General features: G+C 39.8%; 1 protein-coding gene across 1 annotated transcript; it reads right to left on the minus strand.

Annotated features, from left to right (window-relative positions):
- Positions 1 to 38: 38 nt before the first annotated feature.
- Positions 39 to 26550, minus strand: CLPTM1L (CLPTM1 like). The gene is made up of 17 exons (XM_052704716.1): positions 26336 to 26550; positions 26034 to 26134; positions 23652 to 23841; positions 22311 to 22453; positions 20364 to 20442; positions 17722 to 17839; positions 16056 to 16150; positions 14452 to 14536; positions 11916 to 12019; positions 10804 to 10869; positions 9174 to 9224; positions 8177 to 8259; positions 6621 to 6655; positions 6296 to 6351; positions 6167 to 6211; positions 2406 to 2521; positions 39 to 1643 (listed from the first exon to the last, which is right to left on the minus strand). Exons 1-17 carry the CDS (start codon positions 26498 to 26500, stop codon positions 1559 to 1561), a joined length of 1617 nt encoding a protein of 538 aa, XP_052560676.1. The 5' UTR covers positions 26501 to 26550; the 3' UTR covers positions 39 to 1558.
- Between the last annotated feature and the right edge of the window lie 1306 nt (positions 26551 to 27856).

Below are 27856 nucleotides of genomic sequence, written 5' to 3' on the forward strand. Positions count from 1 at the left end.
AACAAATCCAAAACACACAAGACAGAACAACCACAACCTCAGATTTGCATAGACTTATGGATATTTAATGCCAACATCAACAGGTCTACAGTCCTCCTCATTTACAATTAACAATGTAAAGACGTCTGAACATAAACATGAGGTAAATATTCACTTCAAGACTCCTTTCCATTGCCAGTAGCGCATAAGGATTTCAGGATAAGAAAGACTGTGGTCTGTGACAGAAGAATTTACGTGCATTTCCATATCTTTCTGAGACTCGAGTATGCATAACACTTCTGCAGTATAAGATATCTGGATAGAAGCTACTTCATAGAGCAGTTAAAGAGTACTGCAATCTATCTGTGTTCTTTGAAGTTATTCAATTAATATTTTCAATCAGTGGCAAACAGCAGTTAAATAGCCTTGTACAAACAGGGTACTATTTACCACGGCAGCTGAAGAATTATTAGGGTTACTCTGTAGTTATTGGCCAAAGGAAAAGCAGAACTACGAACTAGAATTCTGCCTTCTGGATATTTCTGTTTAAATTATTTCAAAGTAAGATGCTTATTCTTCACCAGGCTGGTTTTCTTCCCTTTTTCCAGGAAGTGCTTGGTATAGTAAGTGAGCAAAGCCATTCCACCTGAATGATGTGTTTAATCACATAAATACAATGGGGGTAGGAGAAAAACAGGAGAAGGATCAAGGAATTATTAAATTTGAAACACCAGGGAATTGGCCCTTTATGTCACTCAGATACCACATTACAAAGAATTAAGATGTTTTAAGAGACCTTCCTAGCACACAACAGTGATTTGCATTACATGAATACCTACTATGGCAACAAAAAAGGTTTGTCAACAATGCAGAAAGATTTATATGAACTTGGATACATATTAAAAGAAATCATGTTACAGCTGTTTCACACCTTCATTCCATTTAAGACAACTGATACCCTCTGTCAATGTTGTTGGCTAAGAAAATGGCTAGAATTTGAATTTTAACACCACCATCTGTCTCATTTATTGCCAACAGATTTGAAGCTCCGAACTTCCTATGTCCACATATAAATTTAATACTAACTTCTAAAATTCCCATGATTTCTGTTACCAGACTAGGAAGATTTGTAATTAGCATACAGTTGGATAATTACACATTTTCTTTTTGACAGCCTCCAGTTTGGCAGTAATGCTTGACTCTGCTGTAACACACTGGTTAGTTTTTTGACTTTTCACAGTGGCATGGCACCACACTTCCACTTACTGAGTTGCCTTAAAAACACAGATCTGGATATTAATTACAGTGCTCTGGACACTTAAGGTTTCCACTGAAGAGGAGCTTAAACGCAGGAAGATTATTTAATGACATCTGTCAGACTGTGGACCTTGTGAGGACACACGAGGATCTTGAAATAGAAGGATATCAAAACTAGATTTTTGGCAATATAGAAGATGTATAGTCCATGTAGTTCTGTCATAAGCTCTAAAAATACTCTTATTAAATAAGTTTTTCTTCCTTAAGACCAGATAATACACGTAATCAGTAGAAGTCCAGGGTCAGAATCTTTAATTATTAATTATTCCCTATGAGCTTTTTTTTTTGGCTTTTCTTCATAGGATTCTCCATATTCATTCACTCTGCTCTTATCCACAGGATAAAGCCTGGCAGGGAAAAAATAAAATAAAACTTGTTACCCACAAGTTACTTGTCTGCTGTCTGAAGGACATTTAATCAGTTCTCTACTATTCAATTTTAAAACAGAATTCCTTTCTCATCATATTTTCAGTTTCCATTTTTGGCCTAAAAATATGACAGACTTAAAAATTAGCTACAGAAACACCAAATACTAAGACTTATGAAATTGTATTGTAACGGGGGGGACTCTTAAGAGACATTTTATCATTAAGAGACAGATTCAAAACCAGGGCGCAGCCCCTCTCAGAAGCTGTTGAGTTTTTAATTTCTAGAAAAAAAACTCACCTTGCAAGGAGACCTACTTTACTACTCTTAGTGTGAGCATATAAACCTAAAACTGAAATCCGCATTTACCATTTTGGTATAACATAAACTTGGCTTAAAATTATTGTTTCTTTAGAGAAATATTTGTCCTTGGGAATTTTATCTTAGACTAGATAGTTGGAAAAAAATCTTCACTGTGATGGAACAGGTTGCCCAGTGAGGTTGTGGATGCTCCCTCCTTGGAATCCATCAAGGCCAGGCTGGATAAGGCTTTGAGCACGCTGGTTCCTGCGTATAGCAGCAAGGTTGGAACTGGATGATCTTAAATGTCCCTTCCAACCCAAACCATTCTGTGATTCTACGATTTAATGACTACAGCATATAGCCTTTCCAGATTGCTTTGTAGTTCTTATGCCAATCTGAAGTGTTGTAAAAACTCTTAGGAATACTGAAGAAAGGCATACCATCTTTGGTAGAGATAGACCAGGAACACAACATCATCTCGGAAGCATGCCAGTCTATGAGATGTTGGCATAGTGATAATAAAAGCAAATATATCATCAATAAAGGTGTTGAATGCCTACAAATAAAAGAACAGAACACTTCAGTTAGCTGTCAAGAAACAAAATCAGACAAAATGAAGCAAGGAATTAATACAAAGCTATAGGAAACAGGCTTACCAGTGTTGTTCAGCAGATACACAGACTATTTCTTTTTTATAAAAACATTTAATGCTGAAAAACCACTGCAAACTTTGAAGTGCTTTTTTTAAATGAAGATCATACTGTTTACTGAATTACAGTTAAATTTAAAAGGATATAGGTCTCAACACAAACTGGCAATGTGCTCTTGCAGCTCAGAAGGCCAACCGTATCCTGGGATGCATTAAGAGAAATGTGATCAGCAGGTCAAGGGAAGTGATTCTGCTTCTCTGCTCTGCTCCCATGAGATCCCACCTGGAGTACTGTGTCCAGTTCTGGGGACCCCAACACAAGAAGGACATGGAGCTACTGGAGCAGGTCCAGAGGAGGGCCATGAAGATGATCAGGGGGCTGGAGCACCTTCCCTATGATTAAAGGCTGAAAGAGCTGGAGCTGTTTAGCCCGGAGGAGGCCCCATGGGGACCTCACAGTGACATTCCAGTATCTGAACAGCATCTAGAGGAAAGTGGGGAGGGACCTTTTATGAAGGCATGTAGTGACAGGACAAGCAACATGGCTTTAAACTGGCAGACTAGGTATTAGGAAGAAATTCTTTACTGTGATGGTGGTGAGACACTGTAATAACAGGTGGCTCAGTGAGGTTGTGGATGCCCCCTCCCTGGAAGCATTGAAGGCCAGGTTGGACAAGGCTTTGAGCAACCTGTCCTAGAGGGAGGTGTCCCTGCCTATAGCAGCAGGATTGGAACTAGATGGCCTTTAAGGTCCCTTCCAACCCAAACCATGCCACAATACTGTTTGAGGTAAATGAGAGTACTTTTGTATGAGAGGAAAAACACGTATTCAACTTCAGCAAAATTTTTAAAAGAAACTGACAAAAAAATGTATTCAAACACTTTACTCAAATGATTTAAGATTTACAAAATGTCATAGTTCACTTTCATTTTCTGTGGGTAAATTGAAACTTTTGTAAGAACTTACTCATTTACTGCTCTTAAGAACATTAACTTGGCAGCCCTGGGGAGATTTTAAAACATTTTCAGTGCTTTCCTGGAAGCAAACATCCATCCCTTATCTGAGATGCAATTTTCTACACCATTTCTGCTCAGCTAGACATACTCTGGGCTGTTTCTGAAGCAATTATGAAATATTTATCACTTTCATCAGTGACAAAATTTAAATTAACAGACATTTGCTGGGAAAGCAACGCAGAGAGGCTTGAACACACAAAGATGACATTATTTCAAGAGAGAAGGTAAAGGAAGTGAAGAGCAGGGCAACTCCTCTGCATCTGTTTCTGGTCTATAGAGAAGACTAGTCAATTCTTCACAGTATACCAGCTTTAGTACTCATAAGATGGTGCAATAAGCTCACTAAAAACATCCAGAAAACCAATTCAGCAAAGAATATTCACTACTGGGCTAGCAAACAATCTCCTTACAATGGCTTCTCCTTTCATTATCAGAAAGCTGTTATTCTGGCTTCACAGTGCATGAATCCATGTCATAAGAAGGGAAAAAAAGACTTGCTCTTGAAAATTAAACTACTGTTGGTATTATGAAACGAAGCACGGGAAGAACACTGAGGTGTTGGACAGGAAGAAGTTCTTATTAGTTCCAACAGGAAAGCTCCTTCTGGCAAGTCAAAACTAATCCATCAATCCAAAGTGTTCAAAGAATATGTATGGCACTTCTCAAGCCTGTGCAAAGATCAGTCAAGGAAAAAAAACCAAACAAACCAGAACTTGTCCAGTTAGAAAACAAGGCCTTTCCAAGTTAACTCCCAAGTGATGATCCTATGATGATGAAAGGAAGAAAAAGTTTCATCCTCCCATGGGCATTTAGGCAGTCCTCAAAAATAATGGAAACTGAATACATCAAGGCAACTCATACAAGAGTATTTAGTCTAGCTAGTTTTCTTTTGGGATTACTTCATTTGAAGGTACGCCTCATGAAAGTATAAAATGTAAAACTACAGAAAGCAAAAATTTAGGGATGTTTGCATTTTTGCCAAAGTCATCCTCAGCAAAACAAAACAAAAAGTTTAAGTTTTAAAGGAAAAAAGTGCTCTCTTATTTCCAAAAAAAAACCAAAACGAAACAATAACAGAAGAGACTTCAGACTATTTTTTTTGCAGGAGCACAGAAGAGAGCAAGCAACTTTAAATACCCACTAGGAAATAGCCAAGAAGTTGAACATAGCTGAAAACACTCTTTTCTATGTATACCTATGCTTCACTGTGGTAGTTTCTGGCATCTCTTAACAGCAGCCCCAACAATGCTCTTTAAGAAAAGGCATTTCAGAAGCAAAATTCTGCTATGAAGGTTACCTTCAATACTGCCCTTGCACCCTGCTGTCCTTCAATTGCTGATATCTCTTTGCAGTTATAAATTTTGCCAAAATTGTGAAATTCCTTCCCCGCACCTTTTATTTCTCTCTATTAAAAACATTCTGATTTACCTACTATGGGTTTGAAAAATTAGGACCTTATTTTTATTTTTTGGACTGATTACTGTATTGAAAACTATTTAGTTACTATGCTGTTATTATCTATACTCCAATCTGTTTCTCCCAGATGGCTCAATACTCTTTCAACACATAAAATATCAGAAATCTGGGCTGTTGCTGTGGGCTCAGAGATACGGAGAAGTTATAACAGGCACTCTGTTTTAGGACTTCATTTCTTTTATCACACACTATCTTTTCAGAACTGAACAGAGTATCTTGAGCAGCTTTTAATACTTCCTTTTGAAACACTTAAGTTCAGGAGAATTGAAATACATTGGCCCAAAGGGCAAACAAAGCAGACTTGGAAACTCAACAGCGGGTGTTGCTTGTCCTCCCTGTCAATGCAAGGAATATACCTGGGCACAGACATCTGGATGGATGAATACAATATCAACCCCTCAGACACACACGGAGGTGCTTGTGGGTGTGCAGGTATCAAAGCATCAGTAAGCTGACTTACTTATTTTTAATAAACTCGCTTCCCCTGCCCCAAGGCCTCACGTTGCGCCTCGCCACAGCGCTGCATCATTTCCTACAGACTGGGTAGTGGGGACAACGCACCACAGCCTAGCACACACTTGTCACTGCACTTTCCCAGAAGCTGGGAAGTACCACACAAGCAGAAAACAATCTGTACTTTACTTCTGTCTCTGGTATCTCCCACAGCTTGCTAAAATGTGGCCTCTCAGTGCTCTTCTAATATTGAGAATTACACTTTGTTAATGTAATCTCTTTTTTGCTTTATTGAAGTATTAAACTGAACATTAGATCATTTGCAAGGCCAACATTTGTACATACCTAAGACAGGTGACAGTAAAAAAGGGAAATTACCCACACCCTAATTTGGATGAGATTCTCTTTATAGGAAAGTTGTTATGAGAAATGGATTTATTTTTCCTTGAAGAACGATTGCAAACAAATTTGTTTTTACAGGCAGTTTAGTTCTTGAAACAAAAAGAAAAGCACTCACAGCCTTAAGCTACATAATACTTAGTTGTTTTTCTCAGAAAATTGTTTTCAAAATGACAGAACCAATCTTTAAATTAAAGCTTTACTTACTTTGTATGTGAAAGCCTTCCAGGGTAAGTGTGCAACAGATTTCATCTAGGATGAAAAGAATGTATCATTTGTATTAAAGCCTGGAAGAAGGCACTACAGCAGTTGCCTTTTATTGCTTTTCAGTCTCACCTTGTAATTTACAAACAGCTGGGGCAGCATAAACAGGAAACCAAAAGCATACACTCCTGAAGATAAAATACAGAACACTTAACAGACAAAGGCAGAATAGAAGTATCCTTTCACAATTAGAGAATTACAGATTTTCCTAATGAGAAAATACATTTTATCCTTCTGTTTCAATTGTAGTTGATTCTTCTCCCTTTCTTACTGCAATAATTCTGGAACCTATGTTCAAGTTATTGTTCCATGCAGATGCAAGTAATATTGGTGATTTTTTGAGTCTTTGCCTCCAATGGAAGAAGCATGAATAATAAAAAAAGAAGAAGGGACTCACCGTTGACAAAGCTGTTAATCAGCCAGGAGTACCAGCTACAAACAAACAAGACAATCCAGTTACTTTCTCACCTCAACTAAAAATGTGAACCTGTCATACAACACCTACACAGCAGGACTCTGACAACTCTGAGAAGTGGATCTGTTGAGAACAGTTTATACACAAACTGAACACCTTACACCTCCCTTGGAGTAGAAGGGCTGCAGAGATGCTGCTGACCATTACGCAGCTGATGCCTCACATCCAGTAATTCTGGAGAGCTTTATTAAGTATTTGTGTACCTTTGGAGATTGTTCTAAGATTCCTGCACCCCACCTGGCAATGCTGCACACTGAGTCCTGTCAGTATTTCTAACACTGTCTTCTCAATGTTAAGGAGGCACTTGACAAGGCACTGTAAGAAGTTCACAGATTACAGACCACAAATACTGTTCGATGCAAACCCCTAAAAGTAAGCACTTATAAAAGATAATGAGAAAACACAAGACATCTACACTTTTCTCTCCTTAAATCCAACAATCCCTCCCTACATATGTTCAATGGAGCAAACCCTCAGCTCCAGCATTAGTAACGTTACAGATGGCTTAGATGGTACAAATTTCATACTTCTGCTTGTAACAGTAGATAGCAGAGAGCTGTTCTATCTGCTGCAGGTAGAGAGTGAGTGCCAGAATTTTTATATGCCATATATTTGTTAACTCATGAGACAAGAACCTTCTGAAGAAGCTATTTTCTAATAGCAGAGAAATGGCCCTAAGTTTTGGTACAAGAGTTACAGAACACGTAGACAGCAACAGAAGATTCTTCTCCTGTTATTTTAAGGCTATACTTGTTCTCCTCCACATCCCTTCTGGGCCTAGAAACTATGAAAACAGCCTACACAGCCATCACCAAGCATGTGTTTGCAGATTTTTTTCCTAGAGCAAAGTCCCATGGCTCTCTACTTGTCTGCTTTTCTCAGTCAAAAATGAACTCGCTGTATTGTTTTCAGGGAAGGCGGACTGGAGTTTCACCTTTTCCTGAAATACAGACCCTTCAGCTCTTGTTGATGTCTCACAGTAAGTCTGTGGTTTGAGGGAGCACAGGCTCCTTTCTCAAAAACACTTCTGCTTGTTTATCATCCTACCTGCCACATTTCTCAAGGGAGAAATCCCTTGGTCAAAGCAAATAATCTGAGGGCAGTTTTTGCTTCTCTTGATTACTGAACTCAACCACAGTAACCTCTTATCTCTCCCTGTCATCTTATCTGCTCTCTGAACATCAAAGAGAAGCTTTCTTCCTCCTCTTGTGATTGACAGCTTAATCTTGTATGCAAGTTATTGAATACTACAGTAATATCAGATTACTTGTGAAAAAACACAGCTTGAAACAAGCCGTAGCTTACAGGGTGTTAAAAAATGGCTTTCCAGCCTTAAATTCCACACAAGTCTACACTTCCTAGCTTGTAAGTCACACAAACAGAACTGATTTCTATATCCCATCATCTCCAATTAATCAATACAGAAAAAATGGGGGATGTTTCAACCTTTTATAAGATCCTTTATAGATTGACAGTACCTTTTGTATTTGACATTCAGCAAGGAGTAAGCTGCACCTCCAATACACAGTGGATAGAGTAAATATGACAAGTATTTCATAGCCTGAAGGACAAAGAAAATAGTTTATTAGTTCACGTTTTATATACAGCAGACTTTTCATGGCATCATCTCGAAGACAGCCACATCTTTTTTTTCCTGAACATCTTTTCCTATTTCTAAATGTCTGCTATTATTTCCAGAATGCTTCAGTTCAAGAGATCCTGAAAATTCCAGTGCACAGTTGAGATCACCAAAAACCTCAGTACATAAGCAGTGTGGGCCAGTTTGAGAGCTGCTCTCCACTTAACACCAGTGTTGCTACCTATGATCAATCATTCTACTGGCATAAGTAACAAGTACAAATACTGATTTTCAAATCTGTAAGGAATACACACGAAGAGTAACTTTTCTTCAGATATGCTGCTTGCCATTCTGCTTCTCGAAAAATGTTTCAACCAGATTCCAGCTTCAAACACAGAAGTAACTCAAGATTTCTGGCCTGTTAGGGATGTACTGATATCTGCACGTGACCCATAGATTAATGTCATGACTTCTAAATCTTTCCATTAAAGAAAGCAGATGGTGTCCCTTAAATCTGATGAGATTTATCTGAGGCCTGATGAGCTTTACAGTCACAAGAGGACAAGTTTCTGGAAAGGTACTTTCAATCACTCATGACTTGTTGGTGCAGACATATTAATTGCTAGACAAAATTTTGTGACTTGTTTCATCTAGTTTGACATCCTTAGTACAGATGACATTTTCTTCAAACACTGTAATCCAGCTAACAAAGAACTCTTTTGCTATTTCTTTTCATAAATCATTAGAATGAATCTTCACTATCTGATCATTTGCATGATGATGATCCCCTTAACAAGTATGAGAAGATGAAAAATACACTTGTAGGAATACAACCAGGAAAAGAGCAGACCACATTTATAGACTTCATCGATCAGAAGTCAAGGATTCCCTCTTACCTGGGTATCATATTCCTCAGTTTTCTTTTCAGAATCGTTGGATGCGCCAAACTGCAATACATATAAAATATATAATCGAGACAGAACTGGAAGAAAAGGGCTGACTCCCTAAATAGAGAATGAAACTGCAAGCTCACTTGCTTATACAGTCAGCAAGGTAACAGTTCAAAGACCTTATCAGTTCTTGCATACAACAGTCATACAGGTGTCCTGCTCAGTCTGCTGCACAGCAGCAGGGTAACCAAAAGGTTTAATGTTTTCCTTCATATTTTACACTCAACATCCAGGACTTTTTTGCTTAGGAAATACAGCTGAAAGAGTTCACAAAGCAAAAGCAGAGTCAGCATGACACAGCATCTGGCAGTTAGAGGAAGTGATTATGAAAAACAATGACCATTTCACATGAAGGCATCACTTATGGATCACCCTCAATTCCATGTCTGTCTATTCGTTCACTAAAAATTTTCTCAAGATTAAAGGCTAAATTCTTCTATAATTAGTGGTAGCATTATTTTTAAAGCAGCATTTTCGTAAGAATTACAAATGGTCCAACAATTCTACTGTTGGAAATACTGCTCAGCAGCCTCTAGGCAAAAGATCAACGTTCAGCAAGTGACAAGACAATTTGCAAAGTGCAACTACTGTGCAAATACTGCCACTTTAACAGAAAAATATGTGATGAACTGGATTTTCTTTTCCGCAAGTTGTTGTTTTGAGCATGTAAATGTTTTTAAATGTCAATATGAGTACTAATCAATTTCTGCTTCCAGACCAACATAAGATTACTCTTAACAAGACAGATAGGCAACTCAACCAGCTGTGTTCCTGTAGTCTTACAAAAATGTCAAAGTCTCATTAAAAGAAACACATTTCTTCAAACGTTGTTAAAAGAACAAAGCCACAATCTTCTTAAGTAAAGACTCCCAACAGAACAAAAGCCCATCCAGTTCATCCTATGAAGTAAACAATATTAAATAACTGTTTCTCACCAACAAAAGGAACTATTTAAATATAGGCTATCCTTTAATCAAAGGTGTCTTTTCCCCAAATTTCACCAGACAGTGAAAGATTTGAAAGAGACTACATTCATGTCAAAAAAATGGAAATATTACCTGCATTTATTTTAACTCCTGCTGGCACTGCAAGTCCTGCAAACAGCTTTTGGTCTTACAGTTCTTACCCAGAGGACCTATAAAATACTTTTCTTTTTCCCAGAGCATGACACAACTTCCATTAGTTCTACAATAGAGAAGTTATACCTACGGCTTCATGAAAAATTCAATTCCTTAGTTTAAATCAAAATGCCAGTTAAGTTTAAATTAAAATGCCAGTTAAGTAAAGTTGCCTACTTTTCAACACAGTAGGCAAGAGCACCTGCTAAGATTCAGCACGTATGGGGAATTCTGAGGCTTCTCACATCATAAATACATACAAATTGCTGCTGTTTCTACAGAATTGATCAAAGAAATTCTTACATTTGAACCTATTTATTCTGCTATTTCATTTCAGTTATCCATAAGAGAAGATCTTCACATCACAGAAAACCACAAGTCACAGTATCCTGCAGTTACTGTTAAGAAGGTAAAAAGCTCAAGAGTGCAAACCACTGAAGTGTTGATGTCTATTGTACCTGAATTTTGGGTCGTATCCCTTGCCACTTGATTGTCATTTTCAAAGCCTTCTTCACTTTCCAGAGCTGTTATTAACGAAAACAAAATTTGCACATAAAGAATTACCCACAGGAATTTTTAATGCAAGGTTCAGATGAACAGAATCAAGATCCTCGAATATCTATTTTAAGCACTCACTGCATAAAGCTGTAATAGTCCGACTTCAACATACTGTCTGAATGCTGATACAAACTAAATGGTGTGTTCCTTGACAAGCACAACACTGAGAAACTGTACTACTAAGTCCCCATATCAGTTGAGGTACTGTAAGTGAAGTAACAGAGTCCTTTCAGGACATCTGGACTGCAGTGCCTCCTTGGAGTCAGCTGCTCAGAGCCACTGTGAACCTCAGAGCTCCAGCAGCCACCTGTTAAGCAAGTTTTTACATAGCACCACTGTTCAAAGTTTTCACAAAAGCTTAATTAGTTTTATACGTGAAGGTAAAATCTTAAGGATCACACTGTGACTTTGCATTCATATCTGCAACTACAACAGGTGTGTAGTCAAAAATTCCACATGGGAATCCCAAATTTATTTTTATAGACTGAGAAATCATTAGATCTGCAAACAACACTAGGTAGAGAGATCCTTCCTATTAGGGCTGATTTTGTGCTTCACTGCACCTAAGCGGGCTCCTAAGGAGTACCTGCAGCCCATTGGCCTGGTGAGCAGTCATCAGTCCCTCCCTCCTTCCCCAAGCACCTCAGTCACAGCCAGGGAGAAAACTGCAGTCCTGAGGGCAGTGTGTGATGGGCCACAGCCAGCTCTTTGCCAAATGTGTCTGTGAAAGTTTGCTGACGTGGTCATACATGCCTGCTCACTAGTGATGCGTATCAGTGATGTGACAGGAAGGAGGCTCAGCACAGCTCTGTGCTTGGCTTCCGCAATATGTGCTGACACATCCCAGAAAACACCTATACTCCCAGTTTAGTTATTTGATAAAGGGACACAGCAACCCTCTTCTACAATAAGCTACAAAATACTCTGCTAAGCAGTACTGGAAAACTCCAGACACAGATGACAGATGTTGCAGAGAATACTGCTACCTGGTTCTAGAGCTTTACCAACTCACCTCAATCACAGCACCAACGCCTGCTGGGATCAGTACCAGTAAACTCGTTTGCTCATCCAAAAGGAAAAGAAATATTACAACCGTACTAAAGCACCGCCAAAGCACTAGATGGAAAAAAAAACAAACCACAGAAGGCTTATTAATATTTACATAAACAGCTGAGATGAAGGAAGACTGTTGGCTCATTTATTTAATTCTGTCCTAAGCTGTTTAAGCATGAACTATATACATCTTGATAGATCAAACAGTCCTAGAAACAGCCAGTGATCTATAGGCCCCACAACAATCTTGTGGAGCAGGTGGCTGCCCATGGTTTGGATGGGTGCATGCTCTGCTGGGTGAAACACTGGCTGGATGGCCAGGCCCTAAGAGTTGTGGTCAATGGAGTTAAATCCAGTTGGCAGCCAGTCACGAGTGGTGTCCCCCAGGGTTTGGTACTGGGGCTGCTTCTATTTAACATCTTTTTTAATGATCTCGATGAGGGGATTGAGTGCACCCTCAGTAAGTTTGTGGACGACACCGAGTTGGGAGGGAGTGTGGATCTGATAGAGGGGAGAAAGGCACTACAGAAAGGCACCCCTGGATAGATGGGCCAAGGTAAACTGTATGAGCTTCAATAGGGCCAGGTGTCGAGTCCTGCATTTTGGTCACAAGAATTCCAGGCAAGCCTACAGGCTTGGGGAGGAGTGGCTGGAAAGCTGCCTGATGGAAAGGGACCTTGGGGTACTGATGGACAGTTGGCTCAATATGAGCCAGCATTGAGCCCAGATGGCCAAGAAGGCCGATGGCATCCTGGCTTGTATCAGTGATGAGCAGGACTAGGGAAGTCATCCTACCCCTGTACTCAGTGCTGTTGAGGCCTCACCTCGAGCACTGTGTTCAGTTTTGGGCACCTCAGTACAGAATGGTGCTGGAGCAGGTCCAAAGAAGGGCAACAAGGCTGGTGAAGAGCTTGGAGAAAATGCCCTATGAGGAGGGACTGAAGGAACTGGGGCTGTTTAGTCTGGGGAAAAGGAGGCTGAGAGGAGACCTTACTGCTTTCTTCCAGTATCTGAAAGGTGCTTACAGCAAGAGCGGGGTTGGTCTCTTCTCACTGGTGACAGGATGAGGGGAAATGGCCTCAAGTTGTGCCAGGGTAAGTTTGGGTTGGATATCAGGAAAACCTCCTTTACAGAAAGGGTTGTTAAGCACTAGAATAGGTTCCTCAGGAAGGTGGTTGAGTCACCATCCCTGGATGTGTTCAAAAACCTTTTCGGTGTGGTGCTCAGGGACATGATTTAGTGGGGGGTTGTTAGGGTTAGGGTAGTATGGTTAGGTTGTGGTTGGACTTGATCTTTAAGGTCTTTTCCAACCTGAACAATTCTATGACACAGACAATCAGAATAAAAAGACAACTAAGGAAAAAAACCTTTTAAATGAAATCTTTATCACACAAGATGGAAGGAAAACCAACAATTCAACACTATATTACTATTATGAACTAAGTTCCTGAAATTTGAAAAGCTGTGAGGTAATGACAGTTCTTGAACCTCATAGAACTGATTTCATGCTTGCAAATAGTAAGAACTACATTTTAGGTTTATTTCTCAGATTTTGCAACATCCTGAAGGCATCTAAACGTCTATCAAGCAAGCCTCTGATTAGACTAAGCAGGGACAGAAAAGGGGAAGAGTTACAGCACACTCAGACACCAACAATCACGCTGTGCCTTTTCAGGGTAATTGTCACACTTTTCCCTTAGGAAAGGAAAGAGATACAAACAGAAAGATAACTAAGGTTTAATAAAGGGACAATAGAACCATGAGTTAGTCACTGGAGAATGAAAACTGGTATTTCGATAGCAAGATTAGAAAATCCTTTGTAACTCAGTCTTTCCAGTTTGCCTTACCTATTTAACTGGCAATTAAAACTTAAAGTGAAAATTCTCTGCGCCACTTTGGATTTTTATTGACATTTTTGTCTGCAAATACCAAATGTAGTGTAAGTTTTGCCTTATAAAAAGTACTCTAGAAAGACAATAAGCAGATTCTCTGCATAAAAATCATGCTGCTGTTTATCCTGATTTTGAATGCCTTATTTTTTCTTTGTATTGATACTGCTGACATGTTTTCATCAGTCTGCAAACACAACACCATTAGGGATAATCTCAGAGGCCAGATAGCTTCAGGTTTTCCAGTTCTGTTTATAATCACAATGGATAATCTATTAGAAAAGCAGCCAGTAATTATTAATGCCATAAGCAAGGCTGAGGAGCATTAAATCTCAAGTGTCTGTGGCTGCATGCTACCTTCATCTGCTCTGGGAAGGCTTGATGTGATGTCAGACCACTGTTTCTCTCACCCTTCCTACATCCTATTCAGTTCAACCCCGATCTTACCAGCAAAGTTAGAACCATCCTGCTAGCTATATTGTTATGCAAAAAAACAACTAGTTTTGTCATCCTGGATAAATCTACAAAGTTTCAATTTAGAGTAAGAATAAAAGCACACAGTATATATTATACAGCACACATTTCACTTTGCATGCTGGGCCATACCTGCTTTTGTAGACATTCCAATCATGCTTCTCTTTTTCTTCCAAAAACTGATGTCATTTTTAAATGCAAGGAAATCAAAGAGAAGCTGCAAATAGCAAGAAGGACACTCATTTTCTTAGCACAGGCACTAATTAAAGACTGCCAGCTGAACAGTTAAAAATGCATTAAGATCATCTGTGAACTAAAAATTAAAACAAATAAAAGCTAAAGAGAAAAAAAACGTTTTAAAAGCCCAGGCTCCAAATGCAGTGTGAAATAGCAGGAGGAACAGCAGGTACTGTTTCTACTCTAACACTGCACAATGCTGCATCCCATGAAGAAAGTTAGCAACCCAGTACAGGATAACGCACGGCAGAGGACAGAGAGCTGAATACCTGCAGGAATTGCTCAGCTCTTTGACAGATCAGGGAAAATCATGCTGAATTCAGTAAGCTCTTTGTACCAGACTGATAGTTGAGGCTTGGATAGCACCAAAGTTTCAACAAAATCCTACGATGCTGCAAATTAGGTTCTCTCTCTATTTCAGCAGTAAGGATTTTACAGTAAGCAGTCAGGCCAGGTTGGATGGAGCTGTGGGCAGCCTGATCTAGTATCAAATATGGGGGTCAGTAGCTATGCATGCAGCAGAGGGGTTGGAGCTTGATGATCCTTGAGGTCCCTCCCAACCCAAGCCATTCTATGATGATTCTATGATTTGGCCTAAACTTTAGTGATTTTTTAGCATTAAATTTATGAACAACAAATATTTACTTCAGTTTTCTTAGTACCTTTACTCAGTACATCTTTCAGTCTTTTCCTCACACATTCACTGTCTTAAAAAATAAGCAGCACACACTCAAGAAATTCTTATAGTACACAAAAGAAAAAATACCAGAATATCTAACCCCAGCCTATTGACATCTTACTGTCTGATAAACAGAATGAAAAATTAAAGAGTGATATGGTTGAGAAATCTATGACTTTCAAACCCAATTAATTTTATGTAATGCAAGTATAAAAGAAACATAACATCCTCAACAAGTTCTCTCCCCCAGAAGACAGGAATTGTATTGCACCTAACTGTAGACATCAAAGATGTTCAAAGTAGAACAAGGAGATCTAAAAGCACTGTCCACCAAAACAAAGATTCACATTTATACCATGTCACACCCAGTACTGATGGAGAGAAACAGAACAAGAAATAACTATGCCTAGAACTACAAGCTCTGCAATTTACACACATCTTTCAAGGCTGATCTGGATTTCTGCAGGGTTTAGTAGCCAGAGACTCAAATTCTATCAGTTTGAGTCTACATAATACCCTACTGGTATTACTACTGCTGTAGCTATGCCACTGCAGTGATAGCCTTGGGACAACTCAACTTAGCAGAAAGCATGAGCCACTGTTGACAGGTAATTAATTCTTGGATCTCTACTTGAACTCCAACTTAAAAAAAGTAATAATAACTTTAAAGGTTTTATATTTCGGTCAAGATTATTATTTAAGACCTAGTTACTGTTTCCAAGAACAGTTCTCTCTAAATAAGAGAGCTGAAGTGCAAACATCTCCCCCCCTTTTTTCATTATATTCTATAATACCTGAAATCCAAAGTATTTCCACTTACATGGAATGCTGCTACAAAGAAGGTCAAAGCCAGAAAGTACAGGTTAGTGTCAACAAAAATTCCTTTCACTTCATCTGCATCCTTTTCTGAAAATCCTAAGAGAAAGAAGTAGTAGACAGTTAACTGCTGTTATGTTAGAGACTCCTTTGAAAGGCTTATTTCACCATCATATATTTAGGTAAGGAAATATAAACCCAAAACAAGATGGTAGCTTTATTGGTAAAACCTGAACCTACACATATTTGGCTAGTTATTAAGCTAGCCTTAAAGAGAGCCCATCAGTTACAAGCAGACAGATGTGCCTTTAACATACTGCACAACTACAGAGCATAAGCTGAACAACTGAGACACGAATGGCACGACGCAGGAGGTCATTCCGGCACAAGTAGGAAGAATAAGGATTCTTCAACTCTGCCTCTGAACTCTTACAATCTAAACAAGAAAAGTGAGTTTCACAGTACAAACGAAAAACAAGAAAAGGAGTACACTGTGTGGAAGGCAGCAGAGGTCAGTGAGAAACATAACAATACGTGTAGCATCAGATCTTTTGATGGCCCTCGTAGAATTAACTCAGAAGCTTGTCCTTGATAAAGGAAAAAGAAAAAGCATCCTCCAAAAACCACAGGCTGTAAGCCAAGAACGTATTCTCCACTGACATTTGAAATCAGAAAAGGAGGAATGCTTTCTACTTTTTTTATATACTGGACAACCATTATTTCAAAGAGAGCTGTCTGTGATAAATACGGTTGCCAGAATGAAGGACTGCATTTGGCAAATGACAGCTACAGCTTTGAACTTCTTCAGTCAGCATAAAGATACTTTCTTGATGAAGCAGTCTCAGGCCCCATGATTAAAGTCTAAACTTCTCAGAAAAACTGAGCACTCTCAGCAGTTCTCATAATATGGACCATCAAATTCTTTGGCAAATAAGTGTCATTCTGCCTCATTTCACAAACTGAGGCTAACATGATCTGGAAACTGGCTACTCAAAGTTGTAGCAAAGTTAGATCCTCACAAGCTACAGAGCTTGTCTATAAATTTAGACTTTCGTACAGTCCAGAAAAAGCAGGAATTAGACACACAGAGCATGCTAATGTTCAAGCTTCTAAATGATATTTGGCTTTCACTTCTCAGTTTCTCTGTATTACCCTATAAATTCATAACTGAAGTACTTGACCTGAGTCAAAGTAAGAGGCAAGTCAGTTCTGAAGCAGCAGTAGCAGTTTAATCAGAACCACGATTTTTTCCTGATTCTCAGCTCAAACCCAATGTCCTTCTGCTACGCTTGCCTGTGTTTTGCCGTGGGTATATGGCTGAGTGACCAGCTACACACAGCTTGTATAAGAACTGATCTACCTTCTCCACTCCATGGATGACAGAGGAAAACTGATCAAAACGCTCTCAATTGCAGCCACTTACTTTCGCAATAGGACTATCCAAACAACAGTGAAAGTTGTTTCACTTCTGTCCTCCATTCCTGTATCACATCAACATTTTGTTTCCACCCTGCCTTATTACAGTAAAGCAACATTAAGATTTATAGCACCAAGTCTTTTTATGAGTTATCCAGAAAACAGTGCCTCCTTTGTACTTGAAGGAAAGAAGACTGTTGCTTTTTTCTTGTTTATTTGGTTTTCACCTAGAGTCATTAAAAATAAGAACATACCAAACTGCTGGAGGGAGTACACAGCATCCTGCATGTGGATCCAAAATCGAAGTTTTCCAAGAGAGATTTTGTCATATGACACTGTAAGAGGTAGCTCTGTCGTTGAACGATTTATGACCTGCATTTCAAAACAGAAACAGCTTCTTTTTTAACAGAAGAATTGCACCAATCACATTCACTTTTTTGAAACTTAAGAAACATTATATCAATTATGATTTAATCACATAATTTTAAGTCTGATGTCTTAAAGGCTTGAAATCTCTGTGAGTGGCTTTTTTGGTTTGTTTTGTTTTGGTTTGTTGTTTTTTTTTCCCCAGAAATGCTAAATGATCAGTTTGTTTTGTTCAAGTTCTTACAGAAACCTCATTGTTACTGTATACAAAAGCCCTTGAGAAGTTTACATGAAGTTCCCTCTGCTGGTCTCAGTTGAAGTGAAAACAGTGTGTTTAAAGAAATTTTCCATTCTGACACTTCTTCTATGAAAGTACACACGAAGGTTATGCTAAGCTACAAGACACTCACACATACAAAAACCATATTCTGAAGGACATAGCCAGACCTTTACTAAACTGAGGATGTTTTTGAGATAAATGAAGGCAATGGTGGCAAAGCAAGATGCTGCTGCCTGTTCAGAAAGGTGAAAACAGCACAGCTAAAGCTAAGTAAGAGACTCTACCTGTAAAGCATAGCATATGAGGTGCTGCAAATAAGTTCAGTATAATTCTCCAGTCTCATCAGCATTTCAATTATGAGAGATAAGTAGGGCCTCCTAAAGATCCTTTTTCTTTTTGAAAAAAGTCTTACATTGCCATAGCTCTTTCTCCATGACAACCAACTGTCTCTCAAGAAGGTCTAAAACAAAATGAAATTGTCCTTAGAAATAACAGAATTCTCCACAGCTATTTAGGCACAAGTTCAGGCAACATGTTTTAAATTTTCAGGGAGAGCTTAAAGGCTACAGCCAGGCAGGCCCTCTGAGTGCCAGTGGTTTAAGACCTATTAATCTCAGCTTCTTCTTGCTCCTCAGTCATAATCCCCATCTCAGAACTGTTACTCTACACTTTCTACAGTAATACTTAGCTCTCACTTATCAGAGGTGAATGGGTTTCTTCTGATCCTAATGTTGCAGAAAATGCTTTTAGGGTCCCCAGATATCAAGGTCAGATGTGGGTTGAGAATTATGTTGGCTCTCCCATGCACTCTTTCCTCCAGTAGTCTCACTGCCCTCTCAAGGCTTTTCAAAGAGAGCAGTAGAAGACATGCACGCAAGGGAGAGAACGGAAAGCTGGGAGAGGTTTTACAAATCCCACAGAGATTTGCAAGGGATATCCAAACAGGATGAAAATCAATGGGTTAGAGCTGAAGGCTGAGGATGCTAAAAGATTCTACTGAATGCTGTATATTGATCCTCCAGGCTTCTCCTTTTAAAGGGATGTCTACAATCTCTCCATTCTCATTCCAGCTTCTTATTAAAGTTTACATCAACATTTCTGGGAGAAAAGGAAAAGAATTTTTACCTGTTCAAGACAGACAGGAAACAAAAATTTTGCAAATATATGGGCAAGTAACATGCAGCAAGCACCATCTGGAGTAACAGACAAAACACTACTAAAGAGTAAGGAATGATGCAGAGAGAAAATCAGACTGCCATAGAGACAGAATTTCCTGAACACTAAAATCAAATTAAACAGCAGATCAGTAGGATGAACTCTTTCTTAATGAACAACTAGAAGTCTACAAGTACTAACTCAGTTTAGCGATCCCAATCACTTTAAGGCAGCACATTGCAATTGCACTTACTGTGATATAGGTGACAACTGTGGGCATGTTATTAACATGAGAATGCTGAGGTTGTTTGTAAACAGGGTACACAACCAGTTAGAAGCTCATATGAACATACCAACCTTAACAATGAGCTGTGTTAAGAAACTCAAAACAAAGGACAGTGACTGCTGATAAAGACATTACAAGTGTACCTAAAGAAATACTGGACAGAATTACCTGCTACCACGATCTGTAACTGAAATGCTCAGGGGTTTATTTTCTCAAATAAGCTTACAACAGGCATCCTTAAATAATATTCTCCCAACATTCAGCAGAAAAATTCTTTGTCTAAGCTAAACTTCATGATTTGGAATGAGAATCTAGAAGGCCTATGGAAAGCTTTCATCTACCAAGACTCCTACCTAGAAGATGCTGAATATTACATTATTGTTTATCTCCACGTTACTCCAGTACCATCAACATTCAGTATGCTCATTTTTCTAGAAGAAAAATAGAAGCACTCTGCGACACAAACACAACTTCATCAACCAGCTTAGGGGAGTCATGTGGTTGCTCTCACCACAGCTGATGCTGCAGTTTTCCCCTCATCCTTCCAAAAGGCAGCAACAACGGAACCCAACCATCTTTTGGCAGAATGGAAGAAAGTGTTTGGCAAATACTTCTGCAAGGATGGGGAGTTTCAAAACCCAAATTCAGACTCTGCAGCTGACCATTAAGTCAAACAACAGTCACTGATAGAATCCTTTAGTCACTTTGTAATAGACTTTGATTACAGTAAAAAACTTAGGAAGAAAATTTTAATTACAACAATATTTAAGATTACTATTAAATGTAATTAAAGGCATTCTATTACTCACCATCAAATCTTTCACTCTGTTGCTTAGCTGATCAATAAATAATATTGGAAGGTAATGCACTGTCTTCCCCAACTGAACCCTAGGATGTTTAAACATGGATTTTATAATTGTGGTGACCTAAAAAACTTTTCTATTCAAGTTAGCACTCAATCAGCACTTTCAGATCTACCCATACAGGTATTTCCCACCATCTTTCCAAGCACATTAGTCTCCAGCACACACCAAGAAGCAACTGCTAGCCTGGTCTCCCATTGAGAGAAGTCCGTAAAAGCAGTATGCATTCCAGTTTATTCTTTTCAGTTTATTTTTACTTTTTTGTAGAAAGAATAAGCAAAAAAGAATGAAAGAGAAACTGAATCAGCTGTGATGATGCTGAAGCCGTCGCATGAACAAGGATAAAGGAACTTTAAAAGTCTGTCAAAAGAGAAATGTGCTGACCGTATATTTGCGTCCTTTGTCTCAAGTATTCCTCTCCTACTGCAACAACTCTCCAGCATCTCCCCAACCCCTCTACACCCTCGGTGACATCTACCAGATCAGTAACAGCAGATGCTCTACTCAGCATGGGACTAAGTAGAGTAATGGCTGGCTGGTATGCACCTTAAAAGGCTGGATACTATCAGCAGGATTGCACAAGGAGCATTAAACCTCTCTCTTCCTGAACAGAAGCACTTGCTGGGGTTGCTTTATCATCTCTCAAATCTGCACAAAGCTAGTAGTAGTTTAACATCCTTTGAGGTCTCTACAAAATTAACCAGTAGAAAACTGCTTTGTCAGTAACTCAGAGAACTGTTTGGCCTAGTGCCCCAGAAGGGACAAATTCCTGAAGTCCTTCATTAGGGAGGCAGTTACATACACTGTGATGTACTCAGAGTGGAAGTCACATAACTGAACTTTTTAAAGCCTGAAAATAGAATTTTAGTAGTTCACAAAGAAGTCTCTATCCATGTGGATAAAGACTGTGTTCTAAATACTCAAGAGTAACAATAATACGAAGTATTAACTTCAGCATCAGAAACAGATTCTCTAAATGAAGAAAGTTCAATTTCTACAAAATAACTACAATTAAAGCTACTGCTAGTAGAATTGAAGCAGGCTATTTCATTTCCAAACTATTTCCTGTATCATACAACAATAAATCAACACTGACTTATATCTAGACATGACCAGAAAAGATTCATTAACTCCTTCCTGTTTTGGGTCTGCCTTATGACTTGCTTGGTTTATCTATTCTGGTTGGGAAGCTATTTCAGAATCCCAGTGTCTGCTGACTAAGCAACTCCTTCTGGATTTAAGAGGATACTTGTGGAGAAAGGCATCAACATACGGCAGCACCAGCCAACACAGCACTGTTGATATGGTTAACACTGGAAGCAATTTAAGCGAGCTGCGAGCAGAGCTACTGCCCATCTAAAAGCTCACTTTTTAGTATTTTCTTGAAAAAAGTGACATAATGTGTGAAAAAACACTGACAAAATAGAATAAAGCAAGCCATAGAGAGGGAAAAAAAAGATGGGATGCAGGAGATCAGCTGTGCTACTTAAACACTCACTGTTTACACAGCTAATCTGCATGTGCAGGATAACTGTAAAGGTCAAGAGACAAATGCTTTAGTGACCAGAAGTATTTCAGATTTGAGAACAAGAGGGTACAAAGCCTGCTACAGCATTTTACTTTTATCTCCGTAGTTCTGTTTTGTGTTACCATGGTAACACCCATACAAAAAGATATTTTAAACCCTTACCTCCCTAGGATCAAGATATTACCAATAAGGTTTTCAAGTACATAGTATCTCACTATTGTCACTGCTGAAATGCAGGCATTAACGAGTGCCTATTCTTGTCTCTTTAGCTCAAATTTAAGCAAAAAATACTGAAAGATAATTTTCACAGAAATGTGAATTAAATTTATATTAACAATCCCAGCAAAATTAAGTCATTAACTTACATTTTCATGTAACGGTGAACATCAGCAGGGAGGGATGATCCATCAAACACAAAATCTTCCACCATGACATTCAAGGTTAACCTTGATCTCCAGTGAGAAACAGGCTCATCTAGAGCGCTGGTCTGTCTTTCTGCTTCAATTTGCTTTAAAAATACAATAAACAATAAACATACATATTTACTGCTTAACCATGCAGAATTCTGAACAGGATAATACTCTAAAGCACAGACAACTATGGAGTTGTAAGCTGTATCACAAAATAGATGTTAAGAAACTTGACTTTAACCACACCAAGTATTTTGCTTAACTACGACAGAATGATTGTAAAGATCCACCAGAATTTGACACTGCAAAACTTCAGTGCTCATTCACAACCCAGTTCACTGAGAGTGAATATCCCTCCAATTTATTTTAATGCCATGGGCATCTGCATGTATTGAAAACAGTCACTCAAATGTGAAGATAGCACAGTATTCAGATGTTACTTCCAAACAGACAAAAGGATGCTCAACTACACTCATCTTGGGGAGTAAAGAGATCAGATCACTTGGTTTGAACTTCTGAGCCTCCAAATACTGAATAAAGCTGTGCTAAGACTTGAGCTTTCAGATCTCCAGGGCATTCTACTTGCTTTTCCTGAGATGAACACCACCTACTGTGACTTTTTAATGCTGGACTCTAGCTTCATTTCCTTTTCGATTTTATTCTAATAGGGTTTAGGAACAGGACTAATAGCTACCTTTGTATTTCAGATTCCAAAGGATTCTCTAACTCCCCTTGAATATGAGGTACAACACTCTAAGTGTTTCAGTACATAACACCATTTTTTTCCCTCTGATGAGTAATTACAGTAGTATCCCTTAGCAAATACTGTCTTCTCTTGAAATGAAAGAACATCTTATGAGAACATCCTATAGGAAAACAAGCAGTACGTTTTGGTCACTCAGCACTGTCAAAGTTAAGTACGTATCGCTATTTTGCAAAAGCAAATTACTTCACAGGAATCTGATTCACTATCCAAAGCAGCAGAATTTTGTTACAGAAGAATACACTATTTCTACCAAAAGCAATGAATCCTTAAAAAATTAATATTAACTAGGGAAATATTTTAATAGCAGCCAGTGTAACAGTGGGCTTTACATTTGCTGGGCTAAATGGCCTACCTTTAGTGTATGAGAGGACATATGAGAAGAATGGGGGGAGGTTGTTTGCCCCTTTTTTTTTTAAACATCCCCACCATTTATAGATGCAAGCATAGCAGATGCTAACACTACAAGTGTCTACAAAAGAAATGCATTTTCTTTCCCCACTTGCCCTCCTACAGGTGGCAAATCCACCTACCTGTGTGGTTGACTCTCCAGTGAGCAAATTAATCTCTTCTGGTTTAGGGACCATGTACGTGGTCAGAGGGCTCACTATATGCACCTGCTTACCATCATGCCAAGGCAAAACACCCGCATGATGAAGAAAGATATATGCATATAATGTGCCATTATTTCGAGTTTTCTTTGGTACAGAGACATTCACTGTCCTAAAATACAAAATAAGGACATTATGAGATGAGACGTTGAAATATTAAAGTTGTTACAGATAGGGATCACTGAAAATGTTACAATATTCTGAAAGGAAGCAAGACAATGCACACCTCATTAACATGCCCTAAAGAGCCATAGCTGGATGGGATCAATTCATATACTCCAGTATGTTACACAGTGTTTTACTATTACCTCAAGTCACATTGATCTTTGTCCAGCATGCCCCTCCTTACCCTAGACAACAGGCCCACATTATCAGTATCGATGTTTTCCCCTGCCACTATGTTGTATTGTCAAAATTATGCTAGGATTTGTAGAGAAAAACCTTCCAGGTGCTGAGTGTGTTCAGAGATTGTAGGCATGATTTTTGAAAAAAATCAGTAAAAAACCAAAGCCAAGCACTTTACCTTCTCAGCTACAGCGTGTTGAACACAGAGCTATGTGGAGCCTCAAGCACCATCAGTTCACTGTCCTTGCGTTTGCCAAGGAAGCATCCTTACCACTTTGCTTTTTTCCCCTCTGGATGCTTTCACTGGTACAGCAAGACCATGTTAGTAAAACAGTTCTATTTTAAAATCTGCCATAGATTAATATGACCTAAATCACAGAATTTCGTACTTTTTTATTATTAAAAAGGCAGAATGACAAAGAGCTGAAGCAAATCTTTGTCAAGAGAGTGAAAAACAAAACCACCGCTTTAAATAACAAAATTGAAGCAGCAAATATACAGCACAAAAAGAGTTCTAATCATTATATACGCCTCTTTACAATACAAGAGTGCACTCAAAAATTTATCTAAGGACAAAATCTTAGTACTAACATCGCTTCAGAAGATCTTGAAACCCTGAAGCACCAGAAAAGCTTTACTTCTATTATTACTAGCACTGAAACAGTTATACAGAAGCTTGCTTTTATAGCACAAGGAAAGATAACACTGTATGACTTCCAGGTTCCATTCAGAGTCTGAAATCACAGCTGTTCAGAAAAAAAATCACGTAGCTGATAGACTATGTACATGTTATAAAGTCCCAAGCATTTCCAGGCACACTGACATAGGATTTTCACAATGAGAAGCCGTTTTTACTACCAGTACTATCAGTTTGCTACTGCAAAACATTTGTTTATATAGCTAAAAACAATACGGTGATGTAAATTAACTAATGTTGAAATGATGCAGCACAACTAGTAAGGTATTTAGAGTGGGATCTGAAAATTGCAGACAATTCAGTACAGTGTCCGAGGTCTGTAAAATCTATATGAGAGAAACAAGCACTTCTGTATTTGCTAGCAAAGCTTTGTTTAGAGAGGCTTTCCTTCTTGCGACCATGAGGTGTTCAATATGGAGCTTTTGGAGTGGGTCCAGAGGAGGGCCTATGATGATCAAAGGGCTGCAGCACCTCTGCTATGAAGACAGACTGAGAGAGCCGAGGCTGTTTAGCCCAGAGAAGCAGAGACCTGCTACTGACCTTCCAATTCTTGAAGGAAGCTTACATAAAGGAAGAATGGTTTTAAACTGAAAGAGGGAAGACTTAGATTAGATGTCAGGGGAAATTTTTTACTGAGGGGTGCTGAAGTACAGGAACAGGTTGCCCAGAGAAGCTGTGGTGCCCCATCCCTAGAGCTACTCAAGGCCAGGTTGGATGCGGCTCTGGGCAGCCTGAGCTGGTGGAGGGGCGGCCCTGCCCACAGCACAGGGTTGGAACTGGATGATCTTTGAGGTCTCTTTCAACCCAAGCCATTGTATGATGAATGTAATAAACCTAACAGTCCTCTTATTGACGCTATGTGAACTCAGTGTACCAAACCTGCAAAGCAGGACTGTGATGTCATTCATGAAACACTTTAGGAACTTCTTATTAAGGAAAAAAACATACTTTAAAATACCTTTTTTTTTTTCTTTTAACCTATAGCAGTACCTAGTCCTCAGCTCCAAAGCTGATGTTCAATTCACATCTTCCCTGCCTCAGCACTGCTTCTGTAGTTTGCACTTTATGAATACAAGTGCAGACCAAACAGACCATAGAGTATGCAAGAATAGCTTCAACCCAAAACCAAAGAATACAAGAACAACTCTATCCTTCCAAGATTGCCATCATGAACAGTCAACCCACTTATTTCATACACATTCCCATACACGTGTTATTCAGGCTACAAACTGCAAAAAACAGGTCACTCTTCTAAGACTTACCTTTCAAATTTTGACTCAATATCAAAATCCTCCACGTTCAAAACCAGATCTATATTACTCTCAGCACCGATGTTTGACCGCGTGGTAGTATAAACACTCAGCTGAAACGGCAAAGACAGCAGAGGGGAATGACGGCACAGAAGCATCAGCTCACCCACCGGCACTCTCAGCGCGGCGATCCGTAGTAACGCAACCCCACTACTTCTCCGAGCGTCCGAGCACTGCCGGAGCGCTCCTCACCTCCCGCTCGCCCCTGACACCGCATCGCTCGGCTTGGGGCCCGTCCCGGTCCCGCCGCTCACCTGCAGCTTGGGCCGCCGCGCCAGGTAGGGCCAGACGCAGGCGGCCGTGCCGCCCTCCAGACAAGGCCGCGTGTAGACGATGCCGTACATGACCCAGCACGTGTGCGCCACGTACACGGCGAACACCCCCACCGCCAGACTGGTGAACGAGCTGCGGCTCAGCATGACGGCCACCCCCACGGCCGCCGCCGCCCGCGCATCCCCCCCTCTCCGCTCAGAGCTTCCCCGCCCGGCTCGCCGTCACTTCCGGCGGAAGCGGCCGCTGCACTTCCGGTCGCGCCCCGTCGCCTAGCAACTGAAGTGGGGTGGGGCTGGAAGCATTGTGATTCTAGGAGCCGTGAGGGGCGGTCTCAGCAGAGCGAAAGGGAGGCTGGAGGGGCCACTGTGGCGCTGTGCGCTCACCTGGGGAGCTGTGCGGTGACCGCAGGGCACTTCGGGAGTTAATATGGAAGAACTCGAAAGAGCCCTGGCACAACTTGAGGCCGCTCCCTCTCGTCCTATCGCTGTTTACACGGGAGAGAGTAACAGGAAGAAGGGAAGATGTGGGTGGGAAATAAGAGTGCCACAGCTCACTTTCCTACAAAAACAGCTGCAAGTGCTGGCTGCAGCCCCCAAGTCCAAGCAGCTCATCCCTGAACCAAGAGGTCGAGCAGCAGGACAGCCTCCTCTCCCAGGCAACAAACAGGACCTGAGGAAATGGCCACAAGTTGTACCAGAGGAGCTTTAGGTTAGACGTCAGGAAGAGCATTTCTCTCAGAGTAGCCAGGCACTGGAATGGCCTGCCTAGGGAGATGGTGGAGTCCCTGGCAGAGTCCGAGAGGCGTCTGGATGAGGAGCTATGAGATACGGCTTGGTGGCTTGTGGTAGCAATAGTAATGAGAGGACAGCTGGACTAGGTGATCATGTAGGCCGTTTCTATGATTCTATGCACAGGAGCAAGAACCTGGAACAGAGAAAAGCAGCTCTAGAACCGAGTGTTGTCTGGTGTGCAGCGGGGCAAAGGAGGCAGAGGTGTCAGGGGGCCTTCACCCTAAAGAAGCCTTGCACGCATCTTGTGCATTTACAGACCTGTCATGTTCTGAGAAGAATGACAATCCCTTCCATTCTGTAATTAGCGTTTCCCACTCCTGTAGCATGCTCCGGAACTAATTTTAAAAATCATTATATAATCTACATACAGATGATTAGAATCAATACATCATTTGCGTTTTAGAGCAGAAGATAAAGGAAAATGTATTAAGTTTAGAAATGGCTCAGGTGATGTTCTTTAAGTACACCTGCACCACTGCTGCATGACTGGCAGGAATTCACTGAAAGAAAAAATAAATTAGATTTTTTAATACAAGATTAAAATATTTGATCCTTTTTCTCAGTCAGGCATTTGCTGTCATCCACAGAAGTTTACTCTTTCATGCAAACCACTGCATTACTAAGCTGACTCAGAACAGTCATTACTCAAAACCTACATACAGATCAATAAATTGAAATGTGACTAATTTTAAGAACTGTCAACAAGTCTCC

Source organism: Tympanuchus pallidicinctus, unplaced genomic scaffold (genome assembly GCF_026119805.1).
Source record: "Tympanuchus pallidicinctus isolate F22 unplaced genomic scaffold, pur_lepc_1.0 scaffold5, whole genome shotgun sequence".
Taxonomy (NCBI): Eukaryota; Metazoa; Chordata; class Aves; order Galliformes; family Phasianidae; genus Tympanuchus; species Tympanuchus pallidicinctus.

Excerpts from the sequence above, each read along its gene's own strand:
- CLPTM1L (XM_052704716.1), bottom strand. The coding sequence starts at position 26,500 with ATGCTGAGCCGCAGCTCGTTCACCAGTCTGGCGGTGGGGGTGTTCGCC. Across the intron at positions 12,020-14,451 it reads TGGAATGTCTACAAAAGCAG|TGCTTTGGCGGTGCTTTAGT; the intron begins GTATGGCCCAGC and ends TTTTCCATCTAG. Across the intron at positions 10,870-11,915 it reads GCGTTGGTGCTGTGATTGAG|CTCTGGAAAGTGAAGAAGGC; the intron begins GTGAGTTGGTAA and ends CGTTAATAACAG.